General features: G+C 34.0%; 1 protein-coding gene across 1 annotated transcript in view; it reads right to left on the reverse strand.

Annotated features, from left to right (window-relative positions):
• Positions 1–25,905, reverse strand: part of tbx15 (T-box transcription factor 15) — a 73,474-nt gene that overhangs the window by 24,981 nt on the left and 22,588 nt on the right. The window contains exons 4-6 of the mRNA XM_028800754.2: positions 17,913–18,084; positions 10,799–10,966; positions 1,246–1,310 (exon numbers count right to left, since the gene is read on the reverse strand). Coding sequence (XP_028656587.1) covers positions 1,246–1,310; positions 10,799–10,966; positions 17,913–18,084 — 405 coding nt within the window. The remainder of the gene's footprint in view (positions 1–1,245; positions 1,311–10,798; positions 10,967–17,912; positions 18,085–25,905) is intronic.

A 25,905-nucleotide genomic window follows, 5' to 3' on the forward strand; every position in this document is an offset into this window, starting at 1 on the left:
TGAAGATGCAGAGCCAACCTTAGGACATTTCAACTATCTGACCCAGTAGAACTCACACTAGGATTGTCACCTCAGGTTTTGAAAAGTAACAAGCCCTTTGCCCATGTACTGTCACCTCTACCCTGGCCATATGATACACGGGAGATGTCAACTTCTCATACTGATTGTGTGAAGCTGATGAACAGCCACAGTAATAGGCACAAACATTTCTTCTTCTTGTCTGCTTCTAAAATGTGGAACCTCCTACAACTTTCTGTGTTTCAAGATTCTAATAATCTTCCTTCCATCAAGAAGCAGTTCTGGCAACGCTTACAGGGACTCTTCTGATTGGGTTTATATTGCTTTTACTATTTTACTTTTAATTTTCATTACTTTTGTTTAATTGTTTTTATTCAACAGTTTATACTTCTGTATTCATTTTTTACTGTACATTTTACTGTTCTTCAACAGTTGTTAAGCATCATTAAGTTGGTTGCATTTTTTTAAAGCATGTATTTTTGAAACCTATTAATTAAAATATTTGCAAATCCAGGAGGCTTCACCAAAATGGGCCTGACTGGTTCCCACGATCGTTAAGAGTGGCCTGCCATGCACATATTTTGCAAGACAAATATGCAACATAAATGTTGTAAATATTATGATAATTATGTTACTTTTAACACACTGTCATTCACTTTACAAAAAAATAAATAAATAAAACAATAAAACATATTAAATACCTTGCATATCTAGATATTTAGATTGCTATCAAAGTCATATGTCGCAAAACAGAGTAAAACAACTGAACAAGTACTGAAGTGGAATTCTTGCAGATTAGAATAACTGGGAATTTTCAATTATAGGCATAACCAAATTAATAAATAATAAATAGCAAACAATATGTAATTTTGTAAATAGACTTGGAAACACAATTCTTCTAGTAAAGAGCGGAAAATGAATAAAAAAAAAAACTCATCAGGAGAGTGTCTTTACTTGGTGCATGCATTATAAAAACAATTTATAAACAGTACACTTCTTCACAGTATGGCTTTGAGTAATTTGTGAATTAATACATTGAATGTGGCCACTTGAAATCCTAAAATAAGTTATTTTCTTTTGTCAATTTATGCAAATACAAGACAAATTCAAGATAAAACTAATAAAGTCAAACTGTTCCTCACTATGTGCTAAACAAATAATTCCCATATACGTCTATAATAGCAGGCTGACAATGGAAGGTTGGCACACGGACACTTGATTTAGTACCTGTTTCTTCCTGAGTCTCGAAATCCTTTAGCAAAGGGGTTTCTGTCAATCTTTAGCCTTGTGATCTGAGGATAAACAATGAAAACAATTAACTAAATAAACATACATACTTAAAGCCTAAAAATCAGGGTATTGACTATGAAAAAAGAAATCTCTGCTATTGCTAGTCAGAAATTTAGTTTTAAAAGTAACACAAACACATGAATCACTTATGCTAGTCATGGCCATAATGAGTTAATGCTCTTTATTATTTTGACAAAAAGAAAAACCAAGCCTAAGTCACCGTTTTCTTTCTTTAATTATTAGTTTTAACATTATATTCATTTTAACATTATTTTAACCATACCAATTGGGAGAAACCAAAAAAAATGTAATGTGCCCTTAAATGAAATTAATGAAAAAAACAAAAAGAAAACACCACCGCACGGTCCTGCGCATGCACACAGGGGACAGCTTAAGGGCTCTGGTGATCGGAATTCCCCACCACTCCACAGGTTGGCGCTCTGTACTAACGCCTTTTCTCTTCCTCCCACTGCAGACCAGAAGATTGATGGCTTTAACACCAATGGCGTCACTTCTGGTGTCCATTCATCTGGACCTGACTTTTTCTGCCAGAAGTCCTTAAAGATGGAAAATCCACTTATCTTGTGCAGTCAAAATTTAGACTATCGCCTGAAAAGACGTGTTTTCTTCAACGCCATTTTTTTAAATTTTTTTTTCAGTTATAAGGGGTTTGCCTACAGGTGCCCCAAATCTTTGTGTTTCGGTTTCCTTTCTTACAGCATATTACACAAGTTCATTGAGACCCCTGCTTCATGCCATGTTAAAGGAAGAAACAAAAACATAGTCATTAAGGTCACGGAGCCAAATGCATATCTGAAATGTGCATAGAATAAAAGGAATTATGATGAATCACGTCACACTTAACTGCTGGCAACTTTTAAATTTTAGTATAAAAATGTCCCTCTCAATATATACTTTACATGGTTACCATTCCCGATTATTTTCTTTATGTAAAATGTATTCATTGTTTTACTTTCCTTATATGTATAGTTGTATTACTACATACAATTGCCTGCATAAAATAAGCTTCATTCTGTTTTAAGGTTTGAAAATAGTCAAAATTAAAACAATTAATGCTTGCATTGCTGAAAAGTATGTTTGGAATTGTATTGCAAAATGTAAAATATTCAGACAATTTATCATAATTTCACAACATACTGTTTAATTTGCTTAGATGACATGAATGAACATGTATTTGAGGACTTTCTAAAAGTTACTACAAACTTGTATCACTTTTTCTCCCATTTGGAAATTCTATTGCAGTATTTTAGAGAACAAAAACGTAATTTTTTAAAGCAACCTTAAAATGGGATTAAAAACAAGACTCTAATAGACACGTTTAGAGAAGAACGACCAAAAGATGAAGGACACAAAACGTTTATGGTGCTTTGAAGAAGTGCTTGCTTGGGTCTCTTCTTTCACATCCCAACCACACTCTCCTGTTAGGTTAATTGGTGGTCACATACTGGCCTACTATGGGTGAGAGTGGGCTCTGCAATGGACCACACCACATCCAGGATAGGCTCCAGAACTTCACAACAATGGAATTGAATTAAGTGTGTTTCAGAATGTTCATTTTTAATTTTTAAAATTGATGCACTTATCAGAACAAGCAATGACTTGTTTAATTTGAAGGAATCTTATTATTTTTATAAGCATTGCTCATGGTGTATATTTCAAGAACAGCTAACCTTAATTAATATATTTATGCTACCTTCCACATATTGTCAAGTGTTCTGGAATTCTGAAATGAGCCCGTTCCTCTACAGTTTTACATCCATGAGAAGAGTTTATGAGACTCTCCACTGCATTTTGGAGAATGGTTTTGAGCTCTTTGCAGTTCTATTTTTTGTTAAATATTATTATTATCAATATAGGATGAGTGCATGAATAGATTTCTTCTTTTTATAATAGTGATATTATATAAACATCCTTATGTTTCACCACCCACATTGTACATTTCTATTTAAAAAATAATAAATAAACATTTAAAAATATAAATAGACTGTATATATGTATGGTATGTACTGTATAGACCCTGTAAACGTTTATATGAATGTAAACATCTAATATACACAATTTTGTTTAATGAAGAATAAGTTAAACAAACTGTAAGCATTCTTAGTAATGTTTTTCAGTTTCTACATTGCCCACTAAGATAAACAGGCTACTGTGGCTGTTAAGGTTTTGTGTGTACAAAGTTACAATGAAATCAAAACAACAGATTCACCATTAAAACCATGTACTGTATCGTTCATTATAGTGCTACTAGCAATGTATGTTGTAGTATTACTTTGCTATTCGTAGTGTGAAGTTCCAAGCTTTAATATGGGATATTTTTATTATGAAAGTGGACCTTGGGGAAGGGAATGGCTGAAGCATCCTTGGTTGCACTGTTCCACCAGTGCCTGCCAACAAATGCAACGCTTTGATCCAATGCCAAGCCTAATGAATGTTTTGTGTGCCCTCTTGCAGAAGGAGAGAGAACAAGATGGGGAGGGAAAGAGAGAGTGACTACTCCAGTTTGAACTCATGGGGAATGCCCATCGTAACTGAAATCTCAGCCTTGGCAACCCTACCGCCAAACACAAAGTGCCACTTTAAAAGTTCATGTGATATTGCCAAGCAAGGAAAAAGTATTTGCTATTGCAACTGTGCTTACATGTAAGTGATGGAAAAGAGGTTATAAATCACAAAATACTTAACCTCTCAACGTCTCCTGACTTCTGTGTTCATTCTTTATTAAGAACTGTGCTCAAATGTGTGTCTGAGCGCTGATAATGATACTCCTTGGAACATGTGTGGATTACACATTTGTTTAACTCATCTGGACTTAGAGCACATTTTTGAAAGTATCAATCTGATTCAGGCTGACCAAAACCAATGAAACTATTATTTCAGCAAATATATTACTCCTTCTAAATTTTCCTCTTAAGACTCTCAATACACTGAGATCCAAAGGTGCACTTTACAGTTATAAACTTATTTTGAATTTACATTGTCATAAATTGTTATATGATAAAGAATGCATATAAGTGAAATTTAACGTCCCTTCACCTACCTATCAAAAGAGGAAAAATCAGAGGATCTGATGTGAAATTGTCACTTTTTATATATAAAGAAATCCTGAGTGTTAGTAGAGGTTCAGTCCGCTTATCTGATTAAGAACAACTTTAATAAATATCTGCCATATTCTTTAAAACATTTTGAAGAGATCACTTGACATTGTTCTAATTTTCAGGAAAACAGGACTTTTACCAGTATGTTATTGTCCTTCAGTTGAACAAGATAAGATGATGTTGTAGTAATGTAATATAAGTTACCACAATAAACTGTTCATTAAGCAGTGAAATACCTTTGGGCTAGGCTTCAGAAAGTACCAGTAAATGCATGGGGATTAGTCTACATTCAAAACTGTTCAAAAATATACTGTATTTCCATCCAGGTCTAAGGATAGGATATTCTCAAAACATGTAAGCCTTCCCTCTGTTTTCCTCTGTCTCTTTGAAATCAGTTTTTAAAAATGTCTTCTTTTCCTTGAAGAATCTAAACTATTGGCATGTCCAATTCCATGTCTGTACACCATTTATATGTTATTCCTCGAATGTGTTATGCTGTTGGTCTGTGTTTGGATTCTTACCCTGCTGAATGTACCAGGTGTGTTTATGCATATGTTCTGGGACTCTCCATCAGTAAAGTTTTTCTGGCCTGCTGTTTCTAGTTTTCTGATCACCACTTTCTCTCTATTCTAGTATTTTACAGAGAAAAGCCAAGCAAAACGACACCTTTTATTGGCTAACTAAAAAGATTACAAAATGCAAACTTTCGAGGCAACTCAGGCCCCGAATTCATTACATCTTGCCTGAAGAAGGGGCCTGAGTTGCCTCGAAAGCTTGCATATTGTAATCTTTTTAGTTAGCCAATAAAAGGTGTCATTTTGCTTGGCTTTTCTCTACATTCATAATGGCTAACACGGTACAACACCCTAGTACTACTAGTATATTACATATATTATTAAAGCACATAATGACTTTATTTTTAGCAATTATTGGTCCACTTGTTCCAGAAAGACATTATCTGTTTGCCGAGTCAAGTTTTCTGGCTTGTTAAGCATAATTTTTTTCAAAAGATAGACGTAGTGATCAAAAAGTGGATCGCTATTAGCAATAGTGTGTACAAAGAAGCACATTTGTAGGCTGTGAGTTGAATTTCTCCTCTTAAAGTTAAAGATTTTACTCTCTGTGAAAGTCTTTTTTGTATAAGAACTCACTTGAAAGAATAAAAGCTTTGATAAAAAAGAGTGGTAGAGATGATTGGGAATTTTTGTTGGAGCGTTTTGAATCATGGGAGAAATGTAAATCTAGCAGAATGGTTCCAACTACATAAAAATGTTTATATACAGTAGGTTGCATTTTGTTTACATATGTTTTTATTGAAAAGGAGACTCGTCAGTTTTATTTTATATATATTACTTTCAATATAATATGTGATTTTACAGTTCACTTATGTTTAGCACCTCCTGATCCTGCTGGGTGCAAACAGCTGTATGTAATGATGTATAGATTTCGTCTTTGGATACATTTTTTAATTTCAATTCCAACATGAAGGTACATGTTCATATGTGTATGTGTGTAATGTGCAGGTTCCTCAAGCAAATAGCAGTTCAAAGGCTATTCTCTACAGGACTGCACTGCTTGATGCCAAATACACTCTTAAAAAAAAAAATCGGGAGTGGTCTCCCCTCGATTTTCTTGTGTACTTAGATATGGGGATTGATATTTAAGGAGTAAACCGCAAGACAATGATTATAGTTTTATATTATGTACATTAAAGAACCAACGACAACAAGTCAAATCAAATTAATTATATATTGAACAATTATTATAAAAGTAAAGTTGAATAAATCAGACTCTGCAGCTGCATGGATAAAAGGTTAAGTACCAATTCCAGTTAACGGAAATAGCCCAAAAGTTGATAAAAATCTACACTTTGTACCTAATACTTGTATACAAAATTTGACTGACCTAAGTGAAAGTGGACTCAAGTCATCGTATTTACATACACACACAGGGACACACAGACATAATTCCAAAAACGATATTTTCTGACTCAGGGAGGTCTAAAATGTCTGGATTCATTTAAATCTTGAAACTGAATTTTTTGAGGATTCCAATACTTTCCCTATACTTCATATATGAGAAAGTAATAAAGATGCCAGAGTAGTTCTTCAGAGCGATGCCATAGAGCAGCAGGGGTAGTCAACCTTTTTATACCTACCGCCCACTTTTATATCTCTGTTAGTAGTAAAATTTTCTAACCGCCCACCGGTTCCACAGTAATGGTGATTTATAAAGTAGGGAAGTAACTTTACTTTATAAAATTTATAAATCAGAGTTACAGCAAGTTAAAGCATATAATAATAATTACTTACCAAGTACTTTATGTTGGATTTTCGCTAAGTTTGGCAGAATAAATCTTTATAAAACAACTTACTATAGTTAAATCTATCTTTTTATTTATACTTTGCATACATAGAAATTACATTAGTTAATTGAATTATTAGTGGGATCCCTGAGGCTGATGCTGGGAAACTAAATATTGAATATCCGGTTCAATTTTTGTGAGGAACAAACGAAGGTCTCCCCTTTCGGAAATATTCAGGCGGTTTCTTTCTTTGGTCATAATATGATTAACAGCACTAAATCCTGATTCCACAAGATATGAGGTAGGGAAAGGTATCAATAAACTGAATACCATTTTCAACATATTTGGATATAAGACCGGCATTTTTTTTATTTTGTCATAGGTTTTCATATCCATCACTGTCGAATTTATGTTTACTTTCTTCATCATATCTAATTTCCAACAGTTCTTCTTGGCAAGTTGTATCAGCTTCTTCAATATTTGCGGTAAAAGGATTTTTCATCCAGTCATATACCTTCAATTTCAAAATATCTTCAAATCGTTTAATTTAAGTTCGTTGAGGTGGCTACTGAATCTGTCAATATCCTCTGGAGTTACATCATCTTTTATAGATGATAATTGAGGAAACTGATGAAATTCTCTCTTCAATAGATTATGACGAAGTAGTTCAAGTTTGTCAATAAATAATAGCACAATACTTTGGCAACCTATAAGAGTTTTACTAGCTGCTTGAAGCTGCAAATTGACATCGTTAAATCTCTTGAAAATATCTGCGAAGTAAAAGGCATCATTCTTTACTGTTTTTAACTGTTGACACAGATTGATCTCATTATTACTTTCAAAAAATTGTATGACACTATCATATAATGCTACAAATCTAGCCAAAGATGTACCCTTTGACAGCCACAGAACTTCTGTGTGCAAAAGTAACTTAATAAAATCTTCATTATTGTCCTGGCAAAGCTGCCGAAACATTCTATCATTCTTTGCATTGGATTTGATCTTGTTTACGGCTCGAATTATTATAGTTAATGATGAATGGAGACTTGTACTTAGATGTTTTCCTACAAGATGTTGTCTGTACACCACACAATGAATACATAAAACATTTGGCACTTCCTGCTTCAAATAAGCAACAAATCCACGATAGCGACCTACCATTGATGGTGCTCCATCAGTAGCACATGCAGCAATATTATTCAAAGGAATATTATTTTTTGTAAAGTATGTTCTCACAGTATTAAATATAGATAATCCTTTTGTATCTGTGATGAGATTTATTGTGAATAGCATTTCTTCTCGTAATATATTGTTTTCATCAAAATAGTGTACATATGCCATCAATAAAGCATCATTATCTGCAATGGTAGATTCGTCCAATTGCATGGAAAATGAAGAGTTTTGGAGAATACTTATAAGTTTGTTTTCAACATTAACTGCCATTTCATCAATTCATTCATTAGCTTTACTGTGCTATCGCTTAGGGGCAATGTTTTTAAAATTTGAGGTATATCCTGATGCATTACTGTTGAGATAAATTCTTTTATAGAGGGTATTATTACAGTTCTGCGGTGGGTTGGCACCCTGCCCGGGATTGGTTCCTGCCTTGTGCCCTGTGTTGGCTGGGATTGGCTCCAGCAGACCCCCATGACCCTGTGTTCGGATTCAGCGGGTTGGATAATGGATGGATGGATTATTACAGTTTCTCCAATATTATAGCTTTTACCACTTTTTGCAATTAATTGTGAAATGCGATAAGTGGCAATTAATCCATCTTCGTTTGTTGTATGTTGTTTCTTAAATGATGCAACAATAGTTGAACGATTTTGAAATTTTTTATATATTTCCTGAAAATATTCAATGGGCTTGTCCTTGTCATTTGGATGCTTTGTAGAAAGTTGTTCTTGCTATCGACTTGGCTTCATTGCCTCATTGGATAATGTTTTATGGCACAATAAACACATTGGATGTTGTTTATTTGCAACAGATTCTATGAAACCCATCTTCAGATACTCTGGTGAATAGCCGCGTGCGTATTTCTTTTTTTGAGACATGGGCTCATGATATTTCACAATATTTTGTTTGAAGCTGTAAGCACGTGCTTGATCTCAGAAATCTAACTACGTACTGACTTTAGTTTCGATTATGTAACGATTTAGCTTCACTTACGTAACGTGAACAAAACTTATGCGCTTGAAGTCTGTTGCGTGGTCGCGACTTTTGGAAGGCTGCGCGCTTTTCCGATTCGTATGCGAGACATCCTTCTCATCTCCTGGCGTTGGTCAGGCAGGATCAGGCGTTCTGGTCGCTGGACAGCACAGCGTACGTTGGACGTGGATGGTCAGTCAAGGCGCTGGCTATCACGATCCCGCGAGGTTTTTGTCAGACCGTAATGTTGAATGATATGTGGGTCCAACAACAGCCGTTGGGAGTCAGGATCGGGATGTAGTAATTGTAGCTCCTCGTACGTTGAAATGATGAATGTGTTGACAGAGTAACAAATGCTGGGTACCTCTAAGTTGAGGATTGCCAGACGTTACAAGTGTCGTGGTTGAGCGAGAGTTTGTCGAGACGAGACTAAGTTAGTGAATATCCGTGGTTGTGCGTTTTATAAATCGATCGGGGCGAAGTAGCGAGACATCGGCTAGTTTTGGCAGTCCAAGGGGGGGTTCCTAGAATGTCACCCTATTACCCTAAAATCCGGGAATCGAGACGAAAATATGAGTTAATTGGTGTCTCCATTGTCCGGCAGTTTCTGTCATAGAAAGAAGCATCGAACCATGGAGTTCTTTGTCTACGGGGTAATAAAACGACGAACTGCTAGTTTTTGGGCAACAATAGTATGTAATTGCAGCGGCGTTTGGTTGCTCCGCTACCGCCCACCATGAAAGCTGGAACGCCCATTAGTGGGCGGTAGGGACCAGGTTGACTACCACTGCCATAGAGGAACCATTTTTTTTTCCCAAAAGACTCATCCACAAGAAGGTTCCAGAAAGAACCTTTGTTTATTTAGATCTGTAACAGGCTCTATACAGTGAATAACCACAAATAGATGATAACATATTAGTGAAATACTGATGGGTAATGATTTTAAAAGGACACTCGTTGAACATGTCCAGTAGCACAGGCTAAGAAGATGTTTTCTTAATCTGTTAGTGTCCTGCAGCCCACCATACATTAAAGGTTTTTTTTCTACATATAAGGAAGTTTTTCAAAGCACAAAGAACCAATTTCACATGCAAAGAACCACTTCCAGAACTAAATGGTGCCTGGTCAAGCAATGGGGCTACAAGGAAGAGTACAGCATAGTAAAGAATTATATAGTGCCATTAAAGAAACATTATTTTTGAAGAGTGTACTGTAAGACTAGCTTCCTATTGTCATGTGCAACTAAGTTTCTATCACCATGAGTTTAGCTGTAATGATAGCAAACTCCGACATTATGTTGTATAGGAAGAGTTCCTGCAACTACTCCATCAGCTGTCTGAAAACATTTTACATACCTACTTAAATATTTAAGGAGTAACTTATCAAATAATATTTCAGTTTTGACTAACTTTTAAAAAAATATATATACAATTTTCTTATGCAGTATTTAGCAAAATGATTACATTGGGCTGCTCAAATTACGACATCAAGCTATGCAACTAGGATATTTTAAAGACATTATTGAAAAAGTATTTAAAATACAGCATAGTGACACAGATGTTAACACAGATGCTGCATGGATCCAGGGTCTTTGGTTTGCATCCCACATCTGGTTGAGTACTGTATGGAAACTTCACACTTTCCTGTGTCTGCAAGGCTTTTTCGTCAGGTACTCCAGAGTTCCTCTCACATAGCTGAAGACATACAGTTTAAATTAATTTGGAAATATAAACTGACCCTGTGCGAGTATGGGTGTGTGGATTGATTTATGCAATGGACTGGTTAATAGTTGCTTTGTGCCAATGCTGCTAGGATAAGATTTGAACTAAGTGGGTATATCTTCAGGGCAAAATTTGAGCCACCAGAGAATGAATTACGTTTTATGTTTCAGCTTAAATAGATAACATTCATCACTCACCTGTTGGTTTTGATAAGCAGTTACAGTTGTGAACACAGTCTCCGGAAAGTTGAAAGTCTTAACACCTTCTCCTGCAGGTATGGGCTTCGTTGGAGACAAATCACTGCTAAAGTCCTTTCGAATCACATGGACCCGAGGCTGGTATTTGTGCATAGAGTGCAAAATGATCTACAAAATTTAACAGTAAAAAATAATTTTACTAATTTTGTATTAACTTACTTATGCACATATATACTCTCTCTCTCTTTCTCTATAATAATATATATACATGTGAATAGGCTGCATATGCATACACATATTTTGAACACATGAAAAACTTCAAAAATATGTGTAGTAAATACATACTTTTATTTCTCATTTTTAAATTTTTGAAGAACTAATAGAACAGTAATTAACATATGCTATTATCAACAAAGGAATTGCTCAGATGTTTTGAAAACAGCAAAAACAAACCAAAGAAAAGTTTAAAGTGTAGGTTTTTGGGTGCTTAATTTAAGCATTTCATGCTTGAAAAATCACATTAGACCTGCACTCTTGAAATGTTCCCCTGCAGCCCCATTTCTGGCTTTAATTAGATGGAAACTGAGCACATGTCCCTTGGTGCTGGCAAGGTGCAAGAGGTCAAAGAAAAAGGCATTTTAAAGTTGAGCAAAAATAGTGACATTAAATTTAATATAGTGGCCATCCCAAGTATAGTTGTGTCATAGAGGCCCAAACATTATATTGTCCCCAGGTTCATTTAAAATACTTAAAATAAATGTAAGACACGTTTATTAAAGTTATTATATGACAGGGAAAAATCTGCTCAAAGTTTTCTAGTTATCATTATTGTAACAATGTTGCTATCACTTAGTTCTAAGCAGGCTTTAATACATATCTGAAATCAAATTTTAATTAAATATAGCATTCATTCAGTTTCTTTTTTAATAAACATAATGTGGACAGCTCTGTTCATTGATTATAATACATTGAATAAGCAAGGAATGTGCAAACATAATATACACATTTTTGGAAGAACAAGTGAATATTCATTCAACATTTTAAATTTCATATAAAAATAATGACATTAAATTTAATATAATTGCCATCCCAAGTATAGCTGTGTCATAGGGGCGCAAACTTAAGAGTTTAGTCAGCAGTTCTGTTTTAAATACTTAAAATACATATAAGACATGTTTATTAAACTTACTATACAAAAGGTAAAAAATCTGTACAAAGTTTTCTAGCCACCATTATTGTAACAATGCTGCTATCAGTTAACTTCTAAGAAGGCTTTAATACATATCTGAAATCAAATATTAATCCTATATGACATTCGTTCCATTTATTTAAGTAGACAGCTCTGTTAATTAATGATAATACATCGAATAAGCAAGGAATACACAAACATTACATTTGACATGAAAGCATTTCAAATTTCATTAATTTTTGCCTCCTTCTCTGTTATAATGCCAATGAGACCAAAAGTGTCCAAACAGTTGTCTTTATTTTAAATAATAAATACAGAAAAGTAGTAGGAGAAGGAGGATTAAATAGAGAAAACGCAAGTTAAAAAAGCAGAAGAAAACAGAAGTCCAGTTCTTACCATTACAAGTTTTCCTTTCTCTTTCTCTTTCTCCCAGTGAATATACAGTATAGAATTTCTTATTTACCAAAATCTGTTTGCATTTATTTGTTCTTTTTTTTTTTTGCACAGATGCAAAAGTTACATTCAAATTTGTCACACACAAGGTTATTTATTTCCAAACAAAAATATCTTGTCTTGACCAAGCCAGAGGCTTGACTTTCTGACTTTTGCAGAGTAAATATAGTCCAGCTGCTGTGCCAGATTGTTTTCTTCCGGAAAAAAAAAATTCTCTTTGTTATTTCCACACATATGAATAGTATGGTTTGTATCTTAATTTAAATACTCTGCCAGTATGTTCTTGAACTTCACTCCAGTTTTATTCAAAAATGCCCCAGACTATGTAATCTGCACCGGTTTTCTATAGCAAGGTCTATAGGTGTAAAGACAAACAGAGTTGTCATTTGTGCTTTTCACAATTGTACTTCCAGAAGCAGTGACTAAATTAAAAGCAGAAAAAAACTAAAGGCTGTGTTCTTTAGACCACTAAACACTGGAAATTAGATTTCTGCACTTGTGCAGTTAAAAACAGATAAACACCAAAACACCCCCAAATCACTGAGATGTGACCTACCCTACAAAACAAACAATAAGACAAATGGCCCCTACATCTCTTTAAAATACATTGGTAAATAATGACATGATTTATTATCTTTCTATTAATTTTTGCTTTGTAATCATCAAAACAAAAAGCATTCAGTCATTTTTTTAATTTGCAGTAATAATAATAATAATAATTCATTACATTTATATAGCGCTTTTCTCAGTACTCAAATGCAAGAATTTATTTTGATTTTGTGCTTTATTTTAGTTTTTTATTATGTCATGCACAAAGCCTTTCCATAATATTTAAAAATGTCAGCTCTTTTTCTCTTGAATCTGCATCTACATTTTCTGTAGAAAGAAGCTAACTCTTGAGGTGTCATCTCATTCCTTTATTCAATGAAAATGTGTTTTGTTTTCATTTATGCAGACCATGTCATCATTTTTCACTGGAGCTTATAGAGAAGCATGCTTGACTATGTCCATTTTAATATTTGAGCATCACAGACTACACACACAGACACCAGTTTCCTTCATTTTACAATACAGGCTTAAGCTGTCAAATTGACTCACTTAATATCACAATCACTGTCGCGGTAAGTCAAGAGCACTTTCTCTGCCAAATTGCTGGTCATTGAATTATCTTTTGAATAATGATCACATCTTTAACCATTAAATTATTAGTCAATATTTTCTGCCATTATAATTAAAGCTTTTTTAAAAAGAAAGAATATTTTATTCACAGATAATAACACCTATGTGTGATCAAGGCTTTGTCATAACCATATTTGTAGAGTAATTCTCCAAATGGCTTTCCAAATATGTTTTTGATGGGGTTCAAGGCAAAAAGAGTTTGCGCAAAGTTTAGGGTAATTGGTTTTAAAAAATATAATCAAATATAATGCAAAAGTACTGTGCATCTGAACTACCAGGCTCAGGAATCCAAAATTGCAATAAGTAGATGGAAGTTGTGCCTTGTGCATGGATTTTAAAACATATTTACAATGGCAATGGAACAATTTGTGAATCTGTTAGAATTGTGTGTTTCAGATGCCCTCCTCAATATGTATAATCATGTATTTATTTTTTATTGGTTTTGTCTATCTCAAAATCATGGGCTAGAACTTATCCTGCCAGAACAACACACTTGGCAGAAACAGATCCTAGACCAAGGCTCTCTCATACTGAGTTGCTAATTCATTTAACTGGAAGGAAAGCTCAAGTACCCAGCTATATATAAAAGTGTCACCCTCACATTACTCTGTAGAATACGGGTTTATAGAGGTCAGACATACCCAATCAAAAATGATTTATGTGAAGATCTCAAACACAAAATTGTAAATGACCATGAGGTGGCAAAGAGTATGAAAATTATTGTAAAGATATTATGGTTATGTACATAATTTAAAATGGGGTAAATTCCAATGGTCTTACTTTACTCAACTATGATTTATATACAGTACTATAAAAACAGGAAACATAGTGGATAGATAGATAGATAGATAGATAGATAGATAGATAGATAGATAGATAGATAGATAGATAGATAGATAGATAGATAGATAGATAGATAGATAGATAGATAGATAGATAGATAGATTTTACCTAAAAACATTCAACCAAGACTTTTTGCTTCATTCTTATAGTGTTCATGAGTTCAGCACTGATCTAGTCAAGTCAAGTGGCTTTATTGTCAAACTGTACCATCCATGCACAGTATTGCAGCATGCAGTGGCTTGAAATATTCTACACGACTACAAAGCAACATATACATAAACACTGAACAACTGTGAGACAGGTAAAGAACTATACTGTAAATAAATAAATGTATAAATAAATAAATAATATGTAAGAGAATAGATAGTAATAGTCTGAATTATGTACAGTGTAGTAATAAATACATAACAGCAAAACACAATAGTATTAAGAAGTGTTGCAAATGTACTGCAGATAAATAAGTTACTAGGAGCTGATCTGAGAGCAGGAGGGCAGCACAGAGTTCAGAGTCTGGAGAGCCAAAGGGTAGAAGATATTACAGAACATGGCAGAACTGGTTCAGATGCTACAGTGCCTTCTCCCAGATGGAAGTGGGACAAAGAGACACTTCCTTCATAATGGAAGTGGTCCTTCATAATGCTATAGGGTTTGTGGATGACTTCGATGGAGGGCAGAGAGATTCAAATGACCTTTTCTGCTGTGTGTACTATCTGTTGTAGGACCTTAGATTCAGAGACACTGCAGTTTCCAAACCAGACAGTGATGCAACTGCTCAGAAAGCTCTTGATGGTGCCAGTGTTGAATGTGGTGAGAATCAGGGGAAGTAGACTTGCCTTCTTCAGTTGCCAAAGAAAGTGGAGATGTTTCTGCAGCTTGTTGGCTTTCGAGGTGGTGTTGATTGACCAAGTATGGTCAGCTGCCAGGTGCATACCAGGGAATTTAGTGCTCTTGACCAATTCTACCACAGAACCCACAATGTGCAGTGGGGTGTGGACAGCATGGGCCTTCCTAAAGTCAGCAATCATCTCTCTTGTGTTGTTTACATTAAGAGACAGAGTGTTGCACTTGCATCAGTCTACTATGGTATGTTTGCTTAAACATCTCATTGGTCCTTGACATTGTTTTTACTGCTCAACTAAACTCTTTATCATCTGACTCAAGGCTATTATACAATAAATTTTCACTGGCTGAATGTGAATTTCACTTGTGTAATATGTAATGGTACAGTATTTATTGTAGAGCTTTTTTGCAAAATCAATGGAGAGTTTTTGATCAACACACAGATATATCTTTAATAAGATAGATTGGATATTAAGCTTTTTAGAATGATATGGCACTTTAAAGTTTAAGTTAAAGTATATATATATATATAATATATATATATATATATATATATATATATATATATATATATATATATATATATATATATATATATAACAGAAATCATACCACAGGACAAGTTAAAGTGGTTAGACTGGAGGAACTTTCCTAACTGGAATAAAAGTCACAAATCAAAATCCACAAAACTGGAGGATGTAGCAAATTTGAAGTAATTATTTCTTTATTTCAAAAATCTTCTATTTTGTTTTAAAAAACATTACTGTAGCCCTTCATTCATCCATTAATTCTCATGTAGACAATTTAGCCACAGAAAAGCATCAAAGTGTGGCAAATGCAATGCAACAGAATGAGGCCATTGCAAATTTGATGAAAAAGAACACAAACAATAAACAAAATAAATTTAAAAAATGGGAAAAAATGTGTTGTAATTTGAGAAGTTAGTACAAAATGATTATAATATAATCATATGTATATGGCACTCAGCTGAATTTATCAATACCATAGAAAATTTGTTTGGTTGTATTATTTTAAAAATGCTTTAATGAAGATATATGAAAACCTAAGGAACAAAAGTCCTATATGTGGCTGGAAATTCTGCAAATTATAAGACAACATTTGACAACTGTAACTGCTGAATTGAAGCTATTGAAATGACACTTAACTTCTCCTCTATTTATTTTTAAAGACGTGCTGAATAAAACACATGGACATGGCACAGAATTGAATTGTTTTATGACCATCACCATTAGCACTCCACAGTAAGGACTATAACTAGACATAAGATATATGCTCCTATACCTTCAGTGTTTAAATTTCTACATTGCTTCTGATTAAGATTCAAAATGATCATTTCTATATATATATAATAACTTGTTTTAACCTTTCATACTTTTCAGTATTTAGAAATACCAGTTCTTCAGATAATACAGTGCAATTAGTCTAATGTATGTGGCATAGTCATACATAATGATATACATGAACCACTTTCTAATGCAATCCCAAATACCACATTATATTGTCTCCCATTTTTTCTCCTAGCTGGACTGCTAATTGGCCTACTTCAAGCAAAATTGACAGTTTTTCATGTGATGTAATTTTCTAACCTGTTTAATCCAAGCCAGGATTGCAGGAGGTGCTGGAGCCTATTCCAGCCAACATAGGGCACAAAACTCTGGACAGAGCACCAGCCCATTGTGGAATGAACACACATACGCACACACAGACACACACACACACACACAGCTGCATGTCACACAATACGGACAATTTATTTTCACTAATTTATCTAATGTGTATGTTTTTGGACAGTTGGAGGAAACTGGAGCGCCCATAGGGAGAACATGTAAACTCCATGTAGGAAGGTCACAGGATGCAAACCCTGGTCTCCTTACTGTAAGGCAGTTGTGCTACCGCTGTGCCACTGTGCCGTCCACTTACCAGAGCTGGCAGAGTCTAATTTTCTTTGTAATCTGAACAGATCTGCATACATCCATCCACTATTCACTTAGCTCACCTTTATTTAATTTAGTTTACATTACAGTCTGTTACCATTCACATCAATTTTCATCTTTAAAAATCATAAAAACCACAAAGACTGAAAAAACAAATATATACATTTTAAGTGTAAAACTCAGTTAAGGCAAATCACTGCACCACAGTGCTGGTCCTTTAGAAAAAAACAAAGGAATAAAAATATGTCACAGTTACAATTTTTTTTTGTTCTCAAGATGCATTTTTTTTAACAAAAAATATGATGAATATACCTTTTATTATAAAAGTTAGCAAGAAATTCAAAAGTTAACTAAGAAATTAAATCAAAATCCCACTACAGGAAGGATAGGTAGGAATGCAAACCTCTGATTTAATTAAGCAAGCTGAAGAACTGGAAACATAAACATGTTGCAATTACAAACTAATTTAAATTTGACCCAAAATTCATATTTTGCAAGTATATTGGATGATTATCACTTATCTTCATAATTATATACTGTATTGTATTTAACCTGATCATTAACATTAACAGATTATATACATATACAATATTTATGCATGCACAATGCATTCCCTAAAATATAAATATATTGTACATAACGAAATTGAACTTACATGTCCCTGATCATCAAGCTCATTGTTTGTCAGCTTTAGTTTGTCAAAACTGACAACCTGTCTCATCCAGGTGTCTCCAGAGGCCAAGGAGTCAGGGTGGATGTAAACCCGAGGAGGAACAGGAGAGTCTGCATTACCTGCCACCATCCATTTGGAGCTATGATACACATATCTGGGAAAGAAGAAATACATTGTTCAGGCAAATCAAAATGGACTATTTGTTTAATATATTGTGATGCAATGAGCTCACTTGTTTGCAGTAGAAACAGATTCACCTTAAAGTAGATCAAGTAAATCTTTAAATAATTGAAATTCTATGTATTAAAGCCACCTGAAAATATTTGTAAGATACACAAACGCAGACACTCCATTCGTTTACTTTACTATTTCTATAAAAAGCTAATTTGCATAATTTCCTCCCAGCTAACTTTAGCAAAATCCCTTTTTGTTGTTTTTTACAGCTTGTTTTCTCCTCTGATTCACTGCAGTTCGCGATCAAGTGCTGAGTTCAATGAAAACTGAATATACACAATAAAAACAACACATTTTGTGCTACTTTCAATTTGAATTCTTCTTGCTAAAACCCTTATATAAACCTAAACTGATTATCACTTAATGCATTCATTTTTAATTCAACTTTCAAATTACACTTCATCTTTTCACAATATTTGAGGATCAGACAAACATTTGAGCAAATATCTTGAAGGACTTCATATTTTAAAATTATGTTTAAATCCTAAGACTTGTCATTACATTTTGTCTTATTGACAAGAAAATGTTTTTCAAAGCAATGCTGAAATATTTTAATGTTAATTTGACATTAAAACTGAATCATGATTCTATCCAATTATTTGGTGCTCCTCTTTTCATTGTTAATTTATACAGGAAAGGTTTCTTTTTCAGTTCACATTTTTACATTGTAATCTTATTAGTTAAAATTATTAATGATAATTTTAAGATGAATAAATAATTTAAACTTTAAAATAACTGAACACTGTCTGTGGCAATGTCAATAAATAACACTGGACAACAATTAGTTTTTTTAAACTTTTTCATCCTAGAAGAAATTCTGGTGATTATGATCGATTTCAGGCTGAACACAAATATAAACTCAGATAGAAACATGAAATTAACTTTTAGTGTGTTTAATTGCTGAATAATGTTGACTCATTGCATTAGTTCAATTGAGCTAAAAATGTTTTGCTGCCGACTTTTGTTTGAACTCAGCATCTGACGCTTTTCATTTCAGTGTCCAAAAATAGCTGGTCAGCGTTGATGGAGTCCACTTGCCTTGATTTCACTTTTCCATCATTGCAATGTCCTGATAAAACCTTTCACCGTGCATTTCACTATCTGCAGAAGTCCAAATGTGAATGCAAAAAATGAATTGTTAGCAACGTGTTGCGTTTGATGGTTTTGTATGCTTGAAGCATGTGTTCAACCAGTTGGATGAAATTTGGTTTTCTGTAGTTCTCTCCGGTTCTCTCAAAAACGTTGTTAAATGCCTTCCATGTGATTTCTTCCAGTCTCACAAGTAAATCTTTCACCTTGTTTGTTTATCACTATCATGACATTTTTCATCGGCCCATGTTTTATATGAAGAGATGGCAAAAATATGTTTGTTGGGTTGATCACTGGTTTATGTGCCACACTTTGCTGTCCTGTTACCAAATACTTACAGAGCGGCCAGTTCTTATTAGTTTGCAGCACTTGGTGTATCTGAACTGCATTCCTAGTAGCAGTGCAACTATGTTAAGATCACCACAGATGGTCCAGCTATAGATGTTGTATTGTAAATGTATATTTATAATATGAGAGGACATCATAAAAATGGGTAACTGTAATAAAACAGTAAATGATTTAATGGGGATGTTTGTGATCAGTAGACCAAAATCTATAGGATAAACCCAAAATGTTTCAAGAAATAAGGCCTTTGTTTTCCAGTGTAATTAACTGCTCATAATTTTATTTCAAAGTAAAGGCCTGAAGGTTAAAATAATTTCTAAGATTTTTATCTAATTTGTGTGTACTTTCAACAGTTTCATTCATAATGGGTTCTACATTTAAGTTTTAATAACAGTGTGAGTTTCATGATGTACAAATTATGCAACATACAAATTTATGTACATTGTGCATTCAAGTGTAAAGGAAATTTTATAAAAACCATCAGAAATGCCAGAGTGGGTCTTCAGAGTGATGCCATAGGGGAACCATTTTTGGTTCACAACTACAGTATCCACAAGAAGGTTCCTAAGAAAACCTTCATATCCATAACAAGCTCCATAAATAATCGTGGAAAGATGACAATGGATTTGAAAAATTCAAGTGCCCTTATGATTTTTAAAGGACAGTAAACAAAGGCTATGCTCAAGTTTTATGAATCTGTTGGTATTTTGCATGGTAGCCTACTGGACATTAAAGATTTCTTAGTTTTCCACATGTTAGGAACCTACACACACCAATTTCATATGTAAATAACCTTTCCTAGAAAGAAGTTGTTCTTTGTCAATCAAGGGTTCAACGAGGAATCACACAACCCAGAAAAGTGTCATTAAAGAGCTGTTATTTTAAATAGTGTAGCAATGTGTGCAAATAAAAAAAGAACTAGAGAACACATAAATAAAGAGGAAACATTGTTTCTGGCCCCTGTGATCCTAATTTATATTAAGAAGGTTTGAGAACGCTAGTTCACATTATGGTACATCCATCCATCCATTTTCCAACCCGCTGAATCCGAACACAGGGTCACGGGGGTCTGCTGGAGCCAATCCCAGCCAACACAGGGCACAAGGCAGGGAACCAATCCTGGGCAGGGTGCCAACCCACCGCAGATTATGGTACATAGAATCTTTAAAAAATGATTACTATATCCATAAATACTAAAGATTTTCATTGGAATTATTGCATGGAAATGGAATAAGAGTAAAAGAACTGCCTTATACAAAAACATTAAAAAAATTGAAGTTAGTAAGTGCCAGCAAAACTTTTGATTGTTATTATAAAAACCGGACATTTTTCCCATAATGACTGGATAGTTCTGTGTTGGAAACATCTGCCCAATCTTCATCACAAAAATGTTCTCTGTGAGCAACTTGTCTCAAAATGTTCCAGAACTTTTCTTATAATCTATAGGAACACCCACAAAGCCTTTTTTCAAACTTAATAATGAGAACCATGTCCTTTTTTAAAGTATCTAATCTGATATTTTCTTGTTCTGTAAAACTATTTTGAAGGCTCTCAACTTCTAGTTCAATCCTGCATAATTAAACTGTTTATGATGCAATAGACTGTTGAATGTTATGTAATATTTTGCAAAAGTTTAGTAAAGATTTACTTGACTTTGAGATCCTGAAGAATAAAGGAATTCAGATCATACTTTGACATGCTGCTCTTCATTAACCCTCTGCTCACTCCATCTAGTAAATGACTAAGGACAAACAAAACCAAGACAGCCAGCAATTATTGACAAGCTGGACAATGCATGGACTTCATGTCTTGACTTAAGACTCATATAGAACAGTTTGATGAATAAGTCTAAATGTGTTTGTATTAAATTGAGCAGCTGTATGGGAATAATGATCACTATTGTCCTTATGCTGTATGTTTGTATTGATGTTTTTTTTGGATGATAAGCACTAAAATACTGTAAATGACACACAAATGACATTTAATAATAACACATTTTACTTATAGCACCTTTCACGTTTCCTTTTCAATAAAATATTTCCTTTATAATACTCTTCCTAGGACTGTCAGAGATCTCATGACCCAATCTACAGTAGTATATTAATCTGCATAGGTAAAATCGCTATTATGAAGTTTCTTATTTTAATAATGTTGAGGCCCTCTCAAAATTTCTCATTGATTGTCTTTTTGATAGATAGATAGATAGATAGATAGATAGATAGATAGATAGATAGATAGATAGATAGATAGATAGATAGATAGATAGATAGATAGATAGATAGATAGATAGATAGATAGATACTTTATTAATGCCAAGGGGAAATTCACATACTCTAGCAGCAGCATACTTATAAAAAACAATATTAAATTAAAGAGTGATAACAATGCAGGTATACAGACAGACAATATCTTTGTATAATGTTAACGTTTACCCCCCGGGTGGAATCGAAGAGTCGCATAGTGTGGGGGAGGAACAATCTCCTCAGTTGATCGATTGATTGATATTACTTTAACATCTTATTATAATTAAATTGTTTATTGAGCTAATAATCCTTATTGCTATTATGCTTTTGGTAAATATAAATATGTATTTATTTTTCAATTGTGTATATTTACTATCCTACATAACACCAAGTACCCCTTGCTGCAGCCTGTGAAGTGGGCGTGGCTAAACATGGGTCGAGTTAAAGGTTTAACTCCACCCATAGTCCACATGCATAATGCCACATATTGCATGGTGGAAGTGACACGTTCAGACTGCAGTGACTGTAACGGGTGATACCCCTGGTTACACTATGGCTAAGATTAGAGTTGTGGAAGGGTTATTTAACCCAAATAATGACAACTGTCAAGTAAAGTAAGTTATATTAACGTGCAGTTTTCACTATTTGAATGCAGGCCATGTCTTTCCTGTCTAGTGTGGAGCTTGACAAGACCAAACTGTATGATGTCTATGAATTACGGGTGGAGTTAAATATTTAACCCTGCTCACATACTGTATAGGCACAACTTAATCCACATACAGCAATGAGAACCTTCTCCACAGCACATAGTGTGGTTGGCTATAAAGTCTTTCTTCAAAAAAATCAAACAGGTGTTATGATGAAGCAAGAATTCCCTAGTACAAAATGTAATATTTAAAGAACTACTGTGAGGGATTACAATCTTTTTAAGTGGTACTGTGTAAGAAGTATTCACCCCATGTCATTTTCTGCATATTGAAAAAGTTATACAGTAAATTGTGTTAGATATTCAATGAAAACTTAGTAACAGATCAAAGAGAACCTGATTAAATAAATAACAGATTGATAATTATTTAATGATAATTATTTAATGTATATCTCACTTCCTTTAATTGGTCCCTTGCATGTGGTAGCTTGTTACACTGCCTTTAGCAGTAATAACTGCAAACATACATTTCCTATTGTTACTGATTAGTCTTTAACAGTGGTGAGTAGGAGTTCTGGTCAACTGCTTCTTGGAAAACCGATTCATCACAATGATATTTTCAAGTGTGAACGGCTTTTCTTAAGAACACCTCACTGAGGATATGATGTAGAATTTTTGAATTCCAGTCCAAAACTCTAAACTTCTTTAGATATTCTAGATGATGGTTTTGGATTGCTGTCTTACTGGGTGAGTCCAGATCACAGACAACATAAAAGTACCTGGAAGAATGTCTCAATATCAAGTATGATTCTTGGTCCCTTGAATTATGGGTAACTTTGCAGGTGTTGACCTAGCAAAATATCAACAAATCTATGACACCAGTACTACACTGTTTGTGTGAGGTCCTCACAATGGAATGAAATCTTAGCTTTTTCTTACAAAAATATACAGGCACATTTTAGTGAACATAGTAGACTTTTGATTTATTTGTCCATAGAATATTGCTCCAAAACTCACAGAGGTTATACATATTAACCAACTTGCAATGAGTTTTAATTAGTAAAAATGTATCATTACTTCCTTGACACAGACATAATGGTTAAGGGTCTCCTTGATGATGAAGCCATAAACACTGATCTTAACTGAGGTTAGAGGGGTTTGGAAATACCGAAATGGTTTTCTCATTATAATTCTAACTTCTTGAAAAGTTCTAAATTCTTGATTTTGGCTGAACAGCTATGTCAAAGAAGAGTGAATACTGTCCCAGACGTTCTCCAGTTTAGTCTGAACCGGTTAAAGTGTGGTTCATTACAGTCCCAAAGCTTTATAAATGAATTTGTAACCCTTTACAGTCAAAAAAAAATAGCATTGACTTTTCAAAATGTTTTCATGAATTTCATTTGATTGTGGCATGGCGTGTCTCTGTAAAAAGTATGCTGACAACTTTGTTCTGATGAAAAGAGCTAAAGTGTATTGAACTTATGTAACACAGGCTAAAACTAAATCAGGATAGATTGTCAACCAAAGTCGAGTTCACTAGAAAGGAAAAGCGCTTTTTACTCTATTAAGAGTACACATCTGATTCACGTTTAATTAATTGTACAACAAAAATAATAATAAATGAAAACTGCCCTGCATCATTATTTTTGATTTTCCTCCAACTCTCTTCTTTTCAAAAGAACAACCAAACAAAACATCCAAACAAATTAATTTTGAAAAATATGCAGATAATTAAATGGGGGTGGAGCCAGGGTGTTTACTTTCTTTACACTGCTGATAGATAGATAGATAGATAGATAGATAGATAGATAGATAGATAGATAGATAGATAGATAGATAGATAGATAGATAGATAGATAGATAGATAGATAGATAGATAGAGATTAAACCTTCATTGTAACTGCTGGGTCACTTGAATGATATCAGAAATGCCTGCCATTTACATTATACCATGGGAATTAACAGCTGCCCATGAAAGTTAAAAAAGTGAAATATAATGAGAAACATTTGCTATATGCATAAGCTATTCATACAGCCAGTAATGTGCTAGTAGATTTGTGAACTCAGTCTTCAGTAATCTAAAACTGCCATTTCTGGGTTAGTGCTCTAGGCTACAAACAAGGAGTGTAAAGTCATCATTGGCACTTACGCGACAGCAATAATATTCCACAAGGGGTAGAAAAAGAAATACACCAAAGCAAAGCATTCCTCTCACAGTTCATAAGAATGAAAGTAACAAAGCAGCTGTTAAACTTTATCTCTAGTCTATCTTACAGTTTACACACTCCGCTCTACTCTTAAGCAGAACCATCACTAGAGGGAAAACCTGTCAAGACTCTCACTCTTTTTTTTTTTTTTATTTTTCTTTCGATGCATCAAATGATCCCCTGCTAAGAATCTCTGGCATTTTGATAATTTCCTGCCTAGAGTTCTGTTTATGGTTATGCCCTGTGTAGCACAAAAAAGAAAGAAAAAAAGTGTTACAGGAGAAACCCAGCCCAAAACCAGAACTGGAAATTTGATTATCCTCTTTCATCTTTCATAAATCTACCATATGGCCTTAGCCCGATTAGTAAAGATAGGAGTTTCTGTGTCACACCTCTGGAGAAATGTGTGCCTTTCACAAATCACACTGACGCCGTCTGCACGGATGGTCCTGTAGAGCTATTGAATAAGCATAATGTAAGGGTATTTGCCACCCTCAGTTCTATTCCTTGCAAAATATGATGACATTCCTATTTTCTAATTCAAAACAAACAAAAAAATATGTGAGGCATTAAACCAAAAGCTAAAAATAAGTTTAGAAAAGTACAGTAGGAGCACACGAGTATAACAGTCGCTATGGCCTTGGCAGATTGTGCTTGGAAATTTGTGGTGAAGAACTCTGGAAAACAACTAAAGGGGAGGAAATGAAGGCTTGGAAAATGGCACTTGAATGTGGATGCACAAGTCAACAACTGTCATCACCATATTGCCTAAATTAACACAAAAAATGAGAACAAACATTCTTTGATATGTTGCAATGATAGTGGATGATTATAAACAAGTAAAATGTAGAAAAAATGAATACATTTCAAACATGTACAGGGAAAAAGGTGAATTCTATTTGTATCATAGAGTTTTGTACAATGTTACCTCAATCAGCAAAGAGTGAACACCATTCCCTGCATAAAGAATAAAATAAAGGAGCATGAAAATGCTGAATGCTCAAACCTTGTAGGACCCCAAGAAATTAAAAATAACTACTGAGCTGGATTGTAGAAAGTATAAATGTGGCTAAACTCATATGCATTTCTACAGTATGTATAACTTTAATACTTGCTTGAAATAATAAATCTTTATTTTATATAGAATCTTATACCATTGATGTGAAAAGATGTTCTGTGGTAGGTGTACAGAATTTCACTGCAAGCCTTTG

Source organism: Erpetoichthys calabaricus, chromosome 4 (genome assembly GCF_900747795.2).
Source record: "Erpetoichthys calabaricus chromosome 4, fErpCal1.3, whole genome shotgun sequence".
Classification (NCBI taxonomy): Eukaryota; Metazoa; Chordata; class Cladistia; order Polypteriformes; family Polypteridae; genus Erpetoichthys; species Erpetoichthys calabaricus.